Raw genomic sequence first — 18,359 nt, forward strand, 5'->3', positions numbered from 1 at the left:
ATAAACCAGTAACCAGTTTTTCTAATAATCTAATTTTGAACATGCACACAAAACATTTCAGTGATACAATGATAAAACAAATGAGAAACGTTTCGTTCTCCAACCCACAGAAAGTACTCAATGTATTGTTTCCCTTTAACTTTATTGTTGAGACAAAATTTTATCTCCAACCAACCAAACTTTCTTCCTGTCAATTTCACCTTAAAGTGAAGACCAAAAGAATTTTTCTGAAGGTACAGTTGCATTTTTTATGAAAATGTCCCACACTATTTTTGTTTTATTTAATGTTTCCCCCTTCAAAAATGCTTTATTAATGTACGTGAACACAGTATAACAAAATATAACGTATCCACAAAAACAGTCTATAACTTACATATAATAATACAATAACATAATATACATATAAATAACAAAAACAAGTATTTTACAAGGAGAAGGAAATCCCTTTGGGAGTAAAGGACGCACGACGCGATGACGCATCAGGGGTGTACGTACGACGTGATGACGCTTCAGGGGGGTACGTACGACGTGATGACGCATCAGTGACGTAGCAGTAAATGAAAAACAGGGCGCTCCGCTGCTGGCAGTGAGTATTAAAGCGTCCCTGTGAGAAGGAGCAGAAAAGAGAGAAAAGCACCGGGTAAACATTGACGAGTGAAGCAGGAGCTATGAACACAGACAGGTACGGTATCACACTGTTATACTTGATTCATTTACAGCTGTTTTAGCAGAATTACAGTGACATTATCCACCACAGAGCTGCCCGTGTGGAACACTGGCAACACTGATGACTCCACGTTTGATAGAATATTCAAGAAAAACGACTTATTACACTGACTTAACATATAGGTTTTGTATGTAATCTGTACTTTTAAGTCACTACCGTGAAGTAGTTTTTTAGCATTATACAGAAGTAATCGATAATCGATACCGCGCTTTCCTCACAGCCAGGCCTCCATTCACATCAGTCTGACTGTGCCTCCTTCCCGCCTCTTTTAATCTGTTAATCCGCTGCATAGTGAAAGAATAAATAGTTCATTTTAATCACGTGTTAATGTTAAAACCTAAAGAAGTGAATGTGACTGTGTGTCACAGTTTGCGCGGTTTCTTCGCTGGTGTGTGCAGTAATATGGCGGGTAGAGCAGAGCACTGGATGTGGGGGGGGGAGCACAGGGTTGCCAGGTCTGCCTGATGTAAAAACCAGACCAAAACCAGTCTAAAACCAGTTAAGTGGTCCCTCAAACCAGTCCAATTAACGAATAGCCCAATAAATACCAGAATTCACGGCTTTTCAAAGCCTAACAGCATTACTAGTATTACCAAAAAGTGTTGTCACATCTCCTCAGACAGCTACAAACCAGCATTAAAACAGTTTAATTTTAACAGTTATTTCACCAAAATCCTTTTAATATAAGTCACATTGTGTGACCATAATTTAAATATGAATTCAGTGGAAGTTGTGACCACATTGTCTTCATCTATCCTGCCTGTATATCCTACCACATGGGTGTTTCATATACACTCAGTGGTCACTTTATCATGTATAATGTGCATCTAATTAACGGACAGAGGTGGAATCCTTCATACCCTGTGCTGTAATGACAGATTATTTGAGATTATTAAGGTTCTGAAGCAGTCTGGTCATTTGTCCTTTGACCTCTGGCAGCAGCACAGTATTGTCTCACAGAAAATTGCTGAATATTTATATAACTCTAGAGATTTCCCTCATTCTGATGCTCTTGATTGTGTCCACATGACTATGTACATAGGTGCCGTGTGGCAGTTGAGCAGGCGTACCTAATAAAGTGGCCAGTCAGTGTCCATAGATGAGCTACAACACTATACATGGTTTTGAATTAACATTAGATGAAAAAATATGCTTGACATACAAACAGTTTAGAGCAAATGTAGTTATTTCATGTTTGTCTTGCTTAAAAATTATTTCAGTGTTTCCTTTTCGTCTTGTAGCGGCTTGAATTTGGTGCGAACAGTTCATTGGTTTCAAATTGAAAATGTCATTTGAAAACAAGGCCACTCACAAAGGCTGCATTTAAATCGTTCCGTATATATATATATATATATATATATATATATATATATATATATACACATAAATATATAATACTCATATGGTCAGACTCCATCTTGTATAAAGCTACAACAAAATAAATGTTTAACGTTTGACCTAAAAGTTATATCACAAAATCTATGTCAAATAAATTGTGATTAGATATTTAAAATATTTAAAAGTCTTGATTTCCGTGCCTTGGTTGTTGTTTTTTTACAATTTACAATGTTTCTAGTTTGGATCATTTTGGCGCCTCAACAAAAAGAATTCAACCTACGGCAAAAACACAGAGCTGAGTGTGTGTGTGTGTGTGGACAGGCTGGTTACTAACTTACTCATCTTGTTTTTCTTTTACATTTTCCTTCTACCCAGCATGCCTCTGCAGGAGCTGCCCTGCCTCAGCCTCCAGGGCTCCATGCTGGCTCAGTCCCACAAGCGTAAGTCCAGACACTGCCCGAGTGAGGGTCTGGACACAGAGTGCACCCCGACAGATCTCATCCTGCAGAGCTCGCCCCGACACAAGCTGCAGCGGCTCGTCGGCAAAGGCAAAGAAAACGACTGCGGGCACTTTGTTCTGGCCAAGAGGCCGAGGAGGAAGAAGGAGCCCACGTCAGGTACGAGGAGGATTCTTCTGACCTTTGAAGAGTCTTGACCACACCATCTTTGTGTGGATGAAGAAAGAACAAGAAAGTGATTGTGAGTTTTCTGACTGTGTTATTCCCCTGCAGCAATTTCGTGGGACCACCTACCAGACGAGCTGCTTCTCAAGATCCTCTTCTGCCTCCCCCTGCAGGATCTCCTCAGGATGTCCAGAATCTGCAAACGCTGGCACCGTTTAGTGTGAGTCTACAGCTCCACTGCTCCACACTCAAAATATAAAGGAGACGGTACAAATAAAACCTCCTCAGACAGGAGATGGAACTCTGGTCGGCTGATGTCCTGCCTGTGTTTCTGTCTCAGGTTGGACGAGTCGCTGTGGCACAGCGTGGATCTGGAGGGTTTGACTCACATGGATTCAGCTCTGCGGCAGGTTCTGAAAACAGGGCTCCGCAGGCTGCGCTGCCCTCGCTCCTTCATGGAGGAGCTGCACCTCCCAGGCTCAGGGTGAGTAGTCTTGAATCTAAGAAGTTGTTCACTTTTTTTTCTTGCTGCTTAACAGCCTTTTCCAACGTTTAAATGAAGTTTGTGTCACTTTATAAAGCAGTCGCTCTCCTGCACCAAACCCCATAGAGAAAACCAGTGTTTTAAGCTCGCAGGGACACAGGAGCTGCTGGTCTACTGCTGCCTCATGTCATACGTTGATGTAAAATCACTGATTTTCTCTGTGGACTTTGGTGTGAGGACAGAGAGATTTACAGAGAGTGACACAAACGTCATCCAACCACTCCAAAACCCTGAACCTGATGATCGTGTCTCCTCCTGGTTGTTCAGGCCTCTACAGCTGGTTCAGATGGATCTGTCCAGTTCCATCATCCCCACCTCAGCTCTGGAGAGCATCACCCGTCGATGCAGTGAGCTGGTGTGTCTCAGTCTGGAGGGTCTGCCGCTCTCTGACGCCGTCATCGAGTGAGTGTTCCACCGTTTCCTGCTCGGCCTCATCGCTGATCATGTTCACAAGGACAGATTTAGATAATAGTCTGAAAAAGACAACACAGTGGAGAAAGCATCATTATTGTGTTATAAATGTTAGGGTTTTCCAATTTACCCTGGAACATCTTATTCACAGTACATACTGTCCATGATATTATTTTCAGTATTTATTGATCATATCTTAGTAGGGGTGGGAATCACCAGAAACACCATGAAATCATATTATCTCAATCTTGTGAAATAATATTTCTGGAATCATGTATTGTGAAATACTCTTGCACGACAGCTCGGGTGAGAGTGAGCACCTGGCGCCATCTAGTGGACTAAAACGTCAATTGATTTAAAAAATCAAAACAATTTTACGCTTAAAGACAAAATTTAATGTTTATTTGTAACATCAATTAAAAATCTATTCTAATCTCTCTTAATGTCTCAAAAGCAATATAATAAACGCAAAATATAACAGTGTGTGACGGGAGGTGTTAATGATGGTCCTAAATAATCGTTTTTTAGAAATAAAACTTAATTTTAGTTCAAAAGTACCAATTTTCTGTACATATGTGTGTGTGTGTGTGTGTGTGTGTATGTATGTATGTATGTATGTATATGAGTGTTGATTCTTTTGAGTCTCAAGAAGAATCCTAACCACTGACTGTGCATGTGTTAAAAGTTGTGGTGTATAATTGATGTCGTCTCTGTGTCTCAGTTCTTTGGCTAAGAACACAAACCTGCTGCAGCTGAATCTGAGCGGCTGCTCTGGCTTCTCTGCTGCTGCCGTCGCTGACATGATCAAATCCTGCTCCAGGTCAGAAGACGACACTGGTTGCACTTTTCACCCGATCTCCAAACGGGTTCCGTGTGTTGATAACTCTTCTTCTGTATGTGCAGTGTGGAGCAGCTGAACTTGTCCTGGTGTGAGTTCAGCACTTCTCACGTGAAGAGCGTGGTCACAAACCTGAGCTCCAGCGTGACACACCTCAACCTCAGCGGCTACAGAGAGAGTCTGAATCTGGACGGTGAGAGACCACAACCGCCACTCATTCTGTGTCTGTGTGACTGTGTGTCTGTCACATGACCGCATGGCTCTGAACCCAACACTGTAACACCCTCTGTCCACAGATGTGAAGGTGCTGGTGGTCCGATGTCCTCGCATTCAAACTCTAGATTTAAGGTAATCTCAGATCACACCCCGGACAGATCGCCAGCATCTGAAAGCGCGTGTCTCACTGTTGTTGCTCTTCCTCGTGTTGCAGTGACAGCACTCTGATCATGGCCGACAGCTTCCCCGTCCTGGCTCAACTCAAACACCTGCAGCATCTGTCCCTGAGCCGCTGCTACCACATCCACCTCGCCGCTCTCACGTAAGTCTCCCTCTCGCTGTTGGTTTGTTCCTCACTGGGTCGCCGAGGTCGAGGAATCTAAATCTTAACACCTGTGCGTCTCCGTCCTCGCAGTGACCTCGGCAAGACGCTGCCCTCGCTGTCCCTGCTGGACGTCTACGGCCTCGTCCCCGACAACCAGCTGGCCACGCTGAAGAAAGAGCTCCCCCGCATCTCCGTCAACTCGCGGCCGTTCTCCGGCGTCGCCCGGCCCACGCCCGCGAGCACGCTCGTCGGCGCCGTCAGCGGTGACCGCAGCATGTATGGCAGCAGGTGTCGGCTGAGGTTCACACTGTAAATCACAGCACACTCACTCACTCACTCACTCACAGACAGGGGTCAGTATTTCCTGCTGCTACAGAAACTGCCTTTAATGTTTGCTGCTTTCACAGAACTGAGTCGCAGAGTGAACCAAAATGACTCTTTTTTTTTTTTATCAAAAAAAGGGATAATCCGGACTTTTAAATGTGGTATATAAGCTGCAGACATTGTCTCCTGTGATTTTAGTCATGTGACAAAAGACTCGCCAGCGGGGACAACAGGACAAACCGATTTTACCAGCTTCACAAAAACGCTCACCTCAATAAATTCATGCTAGCCTATAATATCTTTAGAATCTTTAGAAAAGTGCTATTTGAATATTCTAGTGCACGAGAGATGCATTCAAAGACCCTGGTACATTTCCATCTCTTCTGCTGGATCTACAGTGGTGTTGAGTGTTTAAAGGAGCAGCTTTGAGATGCATTCAGGGAACCTTATGAAATATCATCACTTGCAAACCTTGTGGTTCATATGTAGACGTGCAACAAATAAGGTTGTCACTAGAGAAGAGATTTGTTTTTATACAAGTGCGATCATTGATAAAAACATTTTTTTTGTATCTTTTTAAATATATGAGAATGTTCATGGTAACTGACTTTTTAAAAAAAAAATCAAGCTAATCAATCTCATATCCGTCCTGAGCTTCATCGGAGCTACAGACAGACTTTCTTTCTCCAGAAAACTTAAGTTTGAATCACCTTCCCCACTCCAAACCCTATAGAGAAAATTAGTGATTTTACACCACGACACACAGGAGTGGTTGATCCACTGCTGCCTCCATGGTTCAGTTTACATGTTATTCTATGAAATCCTTTGTTCTGATTCATACACGTGAAAAAAGGCCAGCAGTGAAACAGTGCGCTAAAAATCACTGATTCTGAGAGTGAGACTTTTAACACCGAGACAAAGCAGTGAACGTGTTCTTAAAGTGGCAGACGTCGTATGAGGTGAGCCTGTTTTATTAAGTAGCTAAAGTCCTGTTTGTCCCCGTGGCCCCGCTAACTTATCTTTCCACTGAAAGCGTGACTGCCACTATGTTTTTTGAGCCTTATGTTGCTTGTGTAACTTTGATCACTGTATGATTCATTTTCTTCCTCACAGTAAACACAACTGGCGATTCCTCTCGTGATGCTAATGCTAAGCTCACGGTCGTAGTATACTAAACTTGAATCAAGTGACACACGCACACACAAACATTGGGACGTTGGAAGTCTCATCACTAATGATTGGTATTTACGATGTCTATACATCACATTACTTGAATTTTTTGCGCTCAAGTTCAAATATTTAAAATCAAGCTGCTGAAGCAAACGACGAGGATCCTGTGACGCGACCCACGCGAAACTTGAAATATGAGGAATATTGAACACTTGAACTATCCCTTTAAGTAGGAAAAAAGAAAGCGTCGATGTAAATGTTGAATCGGGGTTCGTGTTTTAATGTCTGAACAGAGTGTTATTGAATATTTCTGACGTTTTATTGTGATGTTGAGTTGACTTGTTTTTTGTTTTGTTTTTTAAATCGGAAAAAAGTTTTTATGTAAAAAAGATGCCGTCGTTTTTTTTATCTCCACATTTTCCAAATGTTAACTTGAAACTTGACTCGCTGTGTCACTGTTTTTCCATCATGATGTCATCACGTGGCTGTCGATGGAAAACAAGTTTGTATTAATTTCCCGAGTAAATCAACTGAATTTGATTTCTCCAATTACTTGAATTTGGTTGTTAGAGAATAAAAAGTTAATTTGGTAATTGTTGACTTTTCATGTGATCTTTTTTTACACAAAACCTCAAGATTTACTAACAAAATTTTCTTCATCAGCATCATACGATCTAAAAAGTTGTCTCAAATTGAATTAAAACACTACGTCAAATCAGTTTATGTAAGAGTGGGAAAGTAAGGTCTCAAAAAGTGATAAAGTATCGTATTTAACAACGTTTTAGGTGTCAAACTAAATTAAGTCATTAATCAGTCAAAAGACTGATTAATGACAAATTTATCAAGAGATAAAAATCTCAGTCAGAAGATAAAAGCTGTCACAACAGTGACAAATGTTAAAGTAAACCAAAAGTTCAGGTTTAGTCTGGTGTCCATAAAAGCCTACATGATACATTTAAAGACAAATATGCAAATGAAAAGGAAAAAAACCTGTAGTAAGCCACCAAAAATATCTGAAAGCTCAGTAGTATAGTGTCAAAAGTAAAAACATCAGTATTGTATGAAAGTCACAAAGGATTTCAGAATAGTTAGCCATCAAATATATAAAATTCAAAACATATATACCAATTTTCTTTTTTAAAGAGAAAAACCTCAGTTCAAGATGTCAAATTTTTTTAAACAAATTTTAGACATTAAAATGACGTGTAAAAAAATGTCAGAACTATATAAAAATATTTTCCCAAGAACAGAAAAACCTCAGTGTCTTATTAAGACATTAAATGACAAAAAAACATTAAACAAGTAAATAATGGCACCATAGTAAGCCGTCGTACAAATTCAGTGTCAAACACAATATCCTCATCCTACAGTGAGACTAAATTAAAACTTTGTTATAAAAAACGTCTAGAGTTACGACCTCTGTAATACGATAAAAAACGTCACAAAAAACAAAAACAGTAAAAAAATGTCAAATACGGTGTTGGAAAAAAATTAAAAAATTAATTTAAGATAAATGTAATTAGAGAAAAGGACGCAGTGACGAGTTTAAAAGACGGAAAAACGGCAGCATTTAATTTCCAGACCACTTTTATCCAATTTAAACAAAAACATATTTACATTTAGTGACACATCACCATGTCCACAAGGAGGCGCTGCCTTTGGCACGCTGCATAATACAATGTCTTATCTGTAAACAACCCCTGCTGGTGTGATGTGGTATGACGTAGTGGCACCACAGCGTGTACATCACACACTGTCCCAACCCCATCAGTCACCAAGGTCCATTCTTAAAGCTTTCTTTTCTTCTTTTTTGATCAGCTCACATCAGATACATCAGATAACTGTTTTGTTCATTTTTTTTTCCATCTTGTGACCGTTACAAGACGAAGGATTGACCTAAAACATGGAGCTAAATGGACAGTTTTCCAAAAGAAAAAATAAATAGAATATTTTCTACTTCTTCATCTCACTGTGAGATAGACTTTTTCAACAGCAAAATCAAATCAATTTCTACATCGCAGCACACAGGAGTTGTTGATCCACTGCCGCCTCCATCAGTCACTTGTTTTATTTTGGGACTTCGGTGTTTGGAATTCTTCGTTCAGATTGACCGCAGTAACACAAACCTACCACAAGAGGCAGCAGTAGTAAAGCGGCTGGTGTCCCTGTGATTTTCTCTATGGAATTTGGTATTTCCAGCTAGAATAGGCCGTCTAACAGTGAGACAAAGCAGCAAAAATCATTTTCTTACCTTTACAGTCTTTCTTTTGTTCATGAGGGACCGCGTCAAACATCCACACTTGACAAATCTTAAACTGTTCCCTTTCACATTCTGATTTTAGTGCACTTCAGTCGTTCCTCCCAGCTTCTCTTCTCTTTTTCTTCTTTTCTTCTATTTTTAAAAACACCCAACCAACCAACCAACCACTATGAAAAAATAAACCCTCTGCCAAAAATATCATAGTAAGAAAAGTAACAATTGGATTCACATTATTTCTCTCATCATCACAACAATCTTTGTCTGAAACATGACTGAAAGTTGCACTATTTTCACACCGTACTGTGTTTTAAAGGTCTGTGTTTTGGGCTTAAGTCGATGCTCAGTGGTTAACAGTAGAGTTCAGGTTTATTTTTTGGACGTGTGGTTGTACAAGGCAGCGACCGTTTTTAGATCAAATCTGTGCTTTCTGAAGTTTACGATGTCTCCTGCTTATGTTCACCACTTCATCTCACTGTTTGCATCACTTTGTAAAGCGCTCACTCTCCCACACCAAAGCCCATAGAGAAAGTCGTCATTTTTAGCTTACAGGTGACGCGGGGGCTGCTGGTCCACTGCTGCCTCCTTTGGTAATTTTTTCATTGGAGGTAAATCCAAACAAAGTCTTTCAAATACTGAAGTCAAACGAATGAAACACTTCAACTTTTCAATGGAGGCAAAAGTGATAAACAACTCCTGTGAGCTGTGAGGTAAAATCACTCATTTTCTCAATGGGATTTGGTGTGGGAGAGTGAGCGCGTTACAAAGTCACACAAGTGTCTGTTTCCTGTTGACATAACGCCGTCTAACAGTGAGATAAAGCAGCAAAAGTATTCTGAAGACTTAGTCTGGCATATATTGTATCCTTCCTAAATGACTCAAACAACCACATGGCAAAAAAACTAAACAGAACTATCCCTTTAAATGGGGGGGTAGTGTCACAATCGTCAGGTCTCCCAGCGTTACAACCATCATTGTCAAAGCCATGATCATCAAGGTTCAAAACCAAAACACTAAAGTGAGATTTAAAGAAATCATTTGGGGGAAAAAAAAAACGATTTAGAAATTTAAATCACACGTTTGATTAAACAATATTAACGTTCAACACCTGTTTCTCTGTGAGGAATTAAGATATTTAACACTTGTGGAGGTTAAAAGCACCGACTGGCCTCAGTTCTGTAGAACCACAGTCCTCAGCTGATCGTCCCCGCTCATGCTGATCGTGGCGATGGCGCCGTCGTTGAACTCGAACGACGTCCCGCCGTCGACCACCATGCAGGCGTCCCAGCAGCGGGAGCGGACGCACACTCTGGGGGAAAAAACCCAAAACACTTCCATGGTCAGCGTTTATCCTTTAGCACCGACGATATACGGAACAATCTGTGTGAGCGTGATGAATCTTTATATCTTTACTATTTAATGCGAGTGACTTGAAAACACCCAATCGCAGTGGTTTAGTTTGAAGTGCCACAAGCTGCATCTTTTTAGCTGGACAATTATTGGTTTCCACACACACACACAAAAAAACAATGTATCGTAAGAGTTTGAAGCCGATTTTTACATTTATCGCAATAAAATCATGAACAATCATTTTTCTTAGTGTGAATTACGACGATACAACATGCAAACACAAAGTAGTGTTTATTGTAACGTTACGGTTAGAAAGTAGTGTTTTTTGTATGTCATAAATACAGCTGAAACAATTATTCCATGAATACTAAATGAATCGTCAACTATTTTGATAATTGATTCAAACAAGATTTCTGATGTGAATATTTTCTTCATTTCTTTGCTCCATAGGTAACAACATCACAATATTTAATATCATATACGATGAACAATATACAATACACTCAAACAATCAAATTATCCTGAAATAATGAATTGGGATTCATTTATATTAACGCCAACGTTAAAAATCAGTTTTAAACTCCTTAAATTTCTCTTAAAAACACTAAAATCGCCTTACAGGTTGGTTGTGATGTTAAATTCACTTTGTGTGTGTGTATTGTAAATTGTACATACTGTATAACGTAAATATTTAGGGAGAACAGTTGCAATTACAACCAAACTGTGAGGTTTGGTGAGTTTACAACTGATTTTTTGACATTTATTGCAAATGAATCCCATTAATTCATCAGTTCAGAGTGTAACAGTGACGGGACACTTTGGCGACTCACTTGCTGGCGAAGCCTCTCTGTCGACTGTTGGAGAAGACTCTGTTAACGATGGGCTCTCTGATGCTGTACAGCAGACGTCTGTCGTCCGGCGCAAACACCAGAGCCTCGTTGTATCTGTCAGTGACTGAACATGCACACACACACACACACACACACACATCATTGTCACATGACACAAAGTGACTTTGAAGTGTGAAAGAATAACAAACAAATCAACTCACCTCTCTCAATAAATTCACGATTAAGTGGAATATCAAGACCTGAGAGGAACTTTCCTGAAAGAAGAAGGAAATGTGTTATTAAAGCTTTACACAGCTAAAGACACCGCATTGACTTGAATTCATTTGGACAACCTAAACAAAGTGTTCTAAAGCTTAAACTTAACCAGTTCCTCAGAAACAGCACATACCTATTTTTAAAACCTCCTCCACAGCTTGTTCAGCAAGTTTGTTGATGTTATATGACCTGTGAACACAGAGGCAGAGGATTTACGGTGTGAACACACACAGGATGACACAGTGTGAACAAGTGTAATCCGCTCACTCTCCCACACCAAACTACATAGAGAAAATTAAGGATTTTACACCACAGCTCACAGGAGTCGTTGACCCACTGCTGCCTCCATCAGTGAAGTTAAAATGTGTTATTTTGTGACTTGGTGTTTGAAATCCTTTGTCGGATTTAGCAAAAAATGGCCAAATGACTCAGCAGGAGACCAGCAATTCCTGTGTCCTCACAAGCTAAAAATGCTGATTTTCTCTATGGACTTTGGTGTGGGAGAGAATGACACAAACTTCAGTTTCCTGTTGGAAAACATATGAAATGACCATAGATTTAAGCTGACATGGATGGAAAAACATACCAGGCCTTGGATCCAGTTCCTGTGCAGATACTGAGACCTGAACTCTTCTGCTTCTCCCACGGGCCGTCGTCCACAGAAATCTCATAGTACGAAGCCCTATGAAGCAAATGGTTAACATGGTGTTTGAAGGGTTTAAACTTCTCCCTGTAGTGGAAAGAGATTCCACTGATGAGTTATAGGAAGAACAAGCAAGAAAGTGGTGGATTAACAAGGAGGCAGGGGGGGGGCACACGCACACACACACACAAGCACACGGTTAAGATTGAATTCCATGCATCGCTTCAGAAGACCGCGGTACCTGGACGACAAAGACTCTCCGATGAAGATTTCATTCAGGCTCCTGACCGGGAGGAGACAGGGCTTGGAGACGGTCTCGTGTAGAGCTCCTGGCCCTGAGAAGACTCACTGAATTAGAGGAAGAACAAAAAAAACATTTCCACATACAAAGTGACGGACAGACGGGGACAGATTACACAGACCAGTCCGTACTCCTCTGGTTGTCCGCGGCGGTGTTGCGGTGAGCTTGGTTGTGCTGCTCTAGGCTCAGCTGCTGCTCGTGGAGATCCACCGGCGCCGGGTTGATTCCCGTTCCCTCCAAGTGCACGCGGATCCTCTGACGCCAAAGCCACCTGCGGACAGAAGAGGACAACGTGACGGGACCAGATCCATGGTTTGGAGTAGCCGAGCCCTGGGCCGGGCTTTGACGACAATGAACGTGACATAAAAACCACATGAACCAAACTGTTCCACTCGAAGGAGACGCGGCTAAACCGATCTTCAGAAACACTATGTGCCCAAAACACGAGGTTCCACTCTGTATTTTGTGTATTTTCGTTTTTTTGTGAACAGAAACAACCTTTTTAAAAAACACACTGGTGCCCTGAGGAAGTTTAAAGCCTTTGTCAAACAAACAGTTGGATTAATGCAGACGTTCCTTTGCATTTATAGATCGATGACCAGGTTGTTTTTGTGGACATTCAGAGATGACTATAATCTGAGTGAATCAGGCTGCTCAAATTGTGAAAAGGAAGCATTCAGGGAGCAAAACTCGTCATGGTCCAGAGCCTTAACCGTACGGAGAATCTTAGAATGTGCTGGAGAAGACAAAGTATTTCCAGACAGAAAAGTGTATTTATGAGGTAACAAAGTTAAGTGTGACAAAAAGATACCATGCCTTCAGGAAAAAAAAGAGACGTGGTAGAAGATGCAAAAATACGACCAAACCTTGCAAACGATTTCTCAACTCTGCACAGAAAGCACTACTTTATCTCTAGAATTAATTAAAGCTACTTGTGACTACATGTTACTAAGGAGAAAGACAGGTTTAGTTCAGTGTAAACCTGGTTCAGTGACCTGTGGTAGCAGTTAAGGGATCACTAAGTGGATTTAAGTTGGTCTGTCCTGCAGAGTCTTGACAACACTACAATTTCCAGATAAACAGGTTTGATCTTGTCCCAAAACTCGAAGCTAAACGAAGCAAATCGACGGCTCCAGTTCATTCTTTACGTTACTGCTGCACTGATGTCAGGACATGTTCCTGAATGAAGAAGTCCTCCGGGGCAAGAACATGAGAATGCAAACGTCAGTTCAAGTCTCTCCACACACTTTTCTACCAGCTTACACATCAAATATATACGGATAATGTTCATGTGAGAAAAGGCTCCAGAACATTCACAGAGAGTGAGTGAGTGAGTGAGTGAGTGAGTCTGGCCCCACCCTCAAAAAAACACTGCCCTCCCTACACATTACTTTTACTTTCCTTTTCTCAGTAAGTTTTCTGTAAACACATTTGTTTTAGGAAATGTCTACATCCACAAAAACACCCTCCAAATTCCCAAAGATACAAATTGATTGTCAGTTTTTCCATGATATTTTTTTGGTTTTGGTGTACCGGTGCTAGGTCACTCACTTTTATGAGCGGGAGGAAAGTGGGTAAATACACACCTGAACTCACCACGAAAGAGTTTGTCCAACGCCTCGGGGAAAGCGCGAGTGTACCGTACGGGCAGACACAGGTGACCTTCTGACCTTCAGTCAAAAGAGACAGAAATATGATGAGCTCAGTAAGAAGAAGCCTGCAGTAACTCCACAAGGACATACTTTAAAAAGGGACAGTCCAGGATGTTGGAAACATATTTTGGAAAAAAATAATAAAATCTAATTCATACGATATTTTAAAGGGGACATATTATACCCTATTTCCCCAATTAAAATAGTTCCCTGGTGTCCTAATGAACATGTCAGTGACATGCTTTGGTCAAAATACCATAAGGATGAAGCACCATAGCAGTTCAATAACCCTGCTAAACCCTGCTTTTGTATTGAAATGGTTAAAAAGTTGATTTTGCATAATATGTGCCCTTTAAGAACATGTTCACTGTTTTATTTTCACTGCAAGACAGACTTTTCCAACAAGAAACTGAAGTTGTTCCTCAATTTGCCAAGTGCTTTTTCACTGTGTGAACTGCTGGGTTCATGTTTAGTTTTCAGCTTCTTGGATGTGAATATTTTCTGCAATCACGAAAACAGAATCATTTTGGTTTGTAAAACAATGATCAACTTCTTCTGACATTTTGTAGACCAGACAAGATCTAGAAACGCTGATTTTCTCTATGGACTTAGGTGTGGTGGCGCGATCAGTTTTCAAAGTGACAAAAACGTTTCTTGTTGGAAGAGGCTGTCAAACGGCAAAGATAAATCCTGAACTCTCCCTTTAAACCGTGAAACAAATGTGTCCAGATGAGCGCTTTACCTCTCAGGGTCAGTGTTTACTCCAACAATTGGTTTGTCCTTGCTTAAAACCTTACTGGCAACAAGTAGCATTGTCCCGTCACCTGACAAAAAAACAAAAAAAACTGCAGTTCAAGAACTTGTTTTGTTTTTCCTGCGTCTGTTGTCAGCAGCCTTTGTTTGTGTATTTTGTACTATTTATGGGCATTTAGTGGAGCTTTTTCTGCTGAATCCCAACATCGCCGAGGAGTAGACGACATTTAAGTTCTACTGTGTAAAATGCTTTCCGATGCTACATAGGTTGTCCAAAAACACTGGTAAGGGAAGACAGAGGCGAGAGCTGTTCAGCTGCAACATCACCAATAAATGTAAAACAGCGTGACAGAGATACGAACCTCCAGCAGAGATGATGGCGTCTGCCCATCGCACCACTTCTGCATCGTACTCTCCTCTCTTCACCACTCGCACGTTGATGCCTTTGCTCCTGCAAACACATCGTCATCCTCGTCAAGACATTATCTGATAGAGCCACACAAACAACAAAAAACTGGAACTGTCCTTTTACTGAGTTACCAACAACACTGAAAGTTCACCCAATAAAATCCAGCTTATGTCTTAATAATATTTTTGCAGGTTTATCTCACTGTCTTTTTAACCAACTGGAAATTAAAGTCTGTGTCTTTGTGACACCCACATCAAAGTCCATGAAGAAAATCAACAATTTTACATCACAGCATGCAGGAGTCTCTGCCACTGCTGCCTCCATCAGTTAAGTTCTAATTAGTATTTCGTGACCCTTGTGTTAAAAATCCTCGCTTTAAACCAACTAACACAAACGTACTAAATGAGGCAGCAGTAGGGCTGCAGCTCCTGTGTCCTTGTGAGTTAAGAATCACTGATTTTCTCTATGGGCTATGGTGTGGGAGAGTTTTGTGGTTTCAAAGCAACACACCCACACACACACACACACACACAGTGTCAATACGACCACAATTCAAAAACACCTGTGTTGTTGTGTGACTTCTTACCGCAGGCTCTTCACTATGTGTTCCACATTGTTGGTGTGGATGTTGTGTCTCTCCAGCAGGCCGCTGTAGCTGGAGCCCTTCATGGCGAGCTGTAGCACACACACACAAATAGGCACATATATAATAATGCGGTAAAGTTTAGAGCATATTTTAGATGCACACACAGGGACATTTATGATCTACCTCCATATCTATAGGTTTTCATGAGATAAATTTGGATTAAGGTGCATTTTGTGAAAGTGTATAGAAATAAAACTGTTGTGCAACTAACAGTTAGCGGTCAATTTCTTCCTCAGTCAATTGATTTGTTGTTTGGTCCATAAAATGCCCCAAACTTTGTTTACCAAAACTTGAAATGATGATGTTGTCAAATGCCTTGTTTGGTACACAAACTGTTTTTTAATATGGAGCAAAGAAACCAGATAATATTCACACTGAAGAAGCCTCAAAAGAGTCAGGATTAGTGAGGATCAACCTCAGTCAACATCGCAACTTATGTAAACGCTGAGTCATTGTAGAAATTTGGAATGTTTTGTCAGAAATAACAGGTTCTAAAATCCTCATCTTCCTTTACTCAGATTAAATATTTACAATTTTCTACAGTCCCATGGGATGACTGATGTTTTTTGTACTTTTTCCAGGGAAGGTGTATATTTTTCCTCTATCCGTTTAAGTATACCTGTTGAATGATTAGAAATAATACAATAAGAACTTGCTTGATTTGGGTTAACACTTATAAAACACTATCTGTTTTAATGACATAGCAACATTTATTATTAAGTTTCTGTAAACAAAAACATGTCATTTGAAATAATTTGGTGGTAATACATTTAGCTAGCAGTATAGTATAAAGTGTAAAAAACAGATTTTATCTTTGCAGACAGGGGGGTGTGTTATGACTAAACGAAAATGAGCATCTTTATGGAGGTTTGTGATTTGTTGCTTTTTACCGCGATGGGCGATGAAAAGAAAAAAATCGAAAATCCTCCCATCCCCAGAGAGACCGTGCAGACTGTTTTGTCCCAGACTGGATCACACAGCAAAATTCAGTCTTACCAGCTGTTTCAGATCATCCTCGGAGAGTCCAGCGAACCGATACCGCTGCTGCTCGAACTCGTACCGGGTCGTCTTCGTCACCACGGCCACTTTCTCCGGTCTGAACCCGGATCTCGGCTTCAGTGACCCCGCGTTGTGCGCTGATATGTGGAGGAGGGAGCGGAGGGGGCTTCCGTACAGGACGCTGACAGCTCGGTTGCCGAGACACAGCAGGTTCACAGCCGAACCGCGACTCATTCTCACGGGGAAGAGGGAGGACGGACACACACACACACACACGACCGTAGACTCAGCTCAGGGTCCGACTACAGGTGCTGCAGCGCGACCACGGCGCGTCATGTCAGTCACACTCACAGCTGCCGAAGAAGGTCACCACCACACAGAGACCTCCCGAGCTCTACCGCGACCCGGGTGCTCTCCGGTTCCGGTGGTAACCCAGGAAAGTAACGAAACAGCTTGATAATGATTTAACTATTTGTCCAACTAGCCGTATTTGGTCACGCTCGAGATACTTCACCAGCCCGGATTCAGACGCTAAAGTTAGCTAGCAGCATACTCACACGCGGGTTCAACCGCATTCCACACACTTACTGTGGAACGAGCGAGGTTACGTCACACACTACGGGGACAGAGGTGTGTTTCAGGCTCGAGGACAAGTTTTAAAAAATAAATAAATAAATATCACAATCACAACCGCGTACTATTGACACCAACACCCAAACTGGCACGTAGTCACCGTGTGTGCGTGTCCAGCACGTACGCGTAACGTTCCGGTGAATCTGATTGGCTGACGTACTCTGTCAAAACCCGAGGGGGCGGGGTTACTTGACGTTTGGGGGGCGCGCCTCAAGTCATAGACATATGCCTCAAGTGATCTTGATGCCTTCAGGGACATGAGAAAGAGTGGGAAAAACAGTGAGAAAATAGGGTTACACGGTGGTGTAGTGGTTAGCACTCTCGCCTTGCAGCGAGAAGACCCGGGTTCGAGCAGGGCCTTTCTGCATAGAGTTTGCATGTGCTCCCCTTGTGTGCGTGGGTTCTCTCTGGGTTCTCTGGCTTCCTCCCACAGTCCAAAAACATGCAATGTGGGGATTAGGTGAATTGGACACTCTAAATTGACCGTAGGAGTGAGTGTGAGAGTGAATGGTTGTTTGTCTCTCACTGTGTGTGGCCCTGCGATGGACTGGCGAACTGTCCAGGGTGTACCCCGCCTATCGCCCGATGTAGCTGAGATTGGCACAGCACCCCCCGCGACCCTCTGGTGGAGGATAAAGCGGTTAGATGATGACTGACTGACTAAATTTATGTTAAACAAGGGATCTTGGTGCATTCAGGGGCATGGGAAAGAGTGGGAAAAACAGTTACGAGCGTTTAACTAACTAACTGACCAACTAACAAACTAAATTTATGATAAACAAGTGATCTTGATGCGTTCAGGGGCATGAGAAAGAGTGGGGAAAAACAGCAAACACATGCACATATACAGTTATGAGTGGTTAGCTAACTAACTACCCAACTAACTAAAATGTATGTTAAACAAACAGATTCATAAAAAGGGTAATGAATCCCAAATATATATTATATTTATTAGCAGGTGGGAATACTGAGTCAGCAATTTTACAACAATTGTTTTACAATTTATTAAAATTCTGCTTTTTCTTGTGTCCTCACTGGCAGAAAGTGAGTCTGGATCTGTCTCACAGACAAGTGATAAGATATTTAATGATGCT

At 41.4% G+C, this 18,359-nt stretch overlaps 2 protein-coding genes and 1 long non-coding RNA gene across 4 annotated transcripts; 1 reads left to right on the forward strand and 2 right to left on the reverse strand.

Annotated features, from left to right (window-relative positions):
- Nucleotides 1-540: 540 nt before the first annotated feature.
- LOC122758577 lies at nucleotides 541-3,099 on the reverse strand. Its single transcript, XR_006358170.1, has 3 exons — nucleotides 2,818-3,099; nucleotides 2,404-2,729; nucleotides 541-604 (listed from the first exon to the last, which is right to left on the reverse strand). It is a non-coding gene; the product is annotated as an uncharacterized LOC122758577 (long non-coding RNA).
- Nucleotides 541-7,109, forward strand: skp2 (S-phase kinase-associated protein 2, E3 ubiquitin protein ligase). The gene is made up of 10 exons (XM_044012825.1): nucleotides 541-682; nucleotides 2,441-2,682; nucleotides 2,797-2,908; nucleotides 3,029-3,172; nucleotides 3,500-3,634; nucleotides 4,365-4,463; nucleotides 4,547-4,674; nucleotides 4,778-4,829; nucleotides 4,912-5,019; nucleotides 5,113-7,109. Exons 1-10 carry the CDS (start codon nucleotides 669-671, stop codon nucleotides 5,333-5,335), a joined length of 1,257 nt encoding a protein of 418 aa, XP_043868760.1. The 5' UTR covers nucleotides 541-668; the 3' UTR covers nucleotides 5,336-7,109.
- Nucleotides 7,110-8,085: 976 nt separating this feature from the next.
- On the reverse strand, nucleotides 8,086-17,557 carry nadk2 (NAD kinase 2, mitochondrial). 2 transcript variants are annotated; one of them, XM_044012823.1, is made up of 12 exons: nucleotides 16,630-17,557; nucleotides 15,574-15,662; nucleotides 14,941-15,029; nucleotides 14,568-14,649; nucleotides 13,760-13,843; nucleotides 12,305-12,444; nucleotides 12,114-12,207; nucleotides 11,816-11,959; nucleotides 11,363-11,418; nucleotides 11,175-11,228; nucleotides 10,954-11,077; nucleotides 8,086-10,082 (listed from the first exon to the last, which is right to left on the reverse strand). In XM_044012823.1, exons 1-12 carry the CDS (start codon nucleotides 16,864-16,866, stop codon nucleotides 9,944-9,946), a joined length of 1,332 nt encoding a protein of 443 aa, XP_043868758.1. In that variant the 5' UTR covers nucleotides 16,867-17,557; the 3' UTR covers nucleotides 8,086-9,943. The 2 variants fall into 2 exon arrangements, with proteins under 2 accessions (XP_043868758.1, XP_043868759.1); XM_044012824.1 differs by having other exon boundaries at nucleotides 11,816-11,911; nucleotides 16,630-17,556.
- Nucleotides 17,558-18,359: the final 802 nt, after the last annotated feature.

This window comes from Solea senegalensis, linkage group LG21, assembly GCF_019176455.1.
Source record: "Solea senegalensis isolate Sse05_10M linkage group LG21, IFAPA_SoseM_1, whole genome shotgun sequence".
NCBI lineage: Eukaryota > Metazoa > Chordata > Actinopteri > Pleuronectiformes > Soleidae > Solea > Solea senegalensis.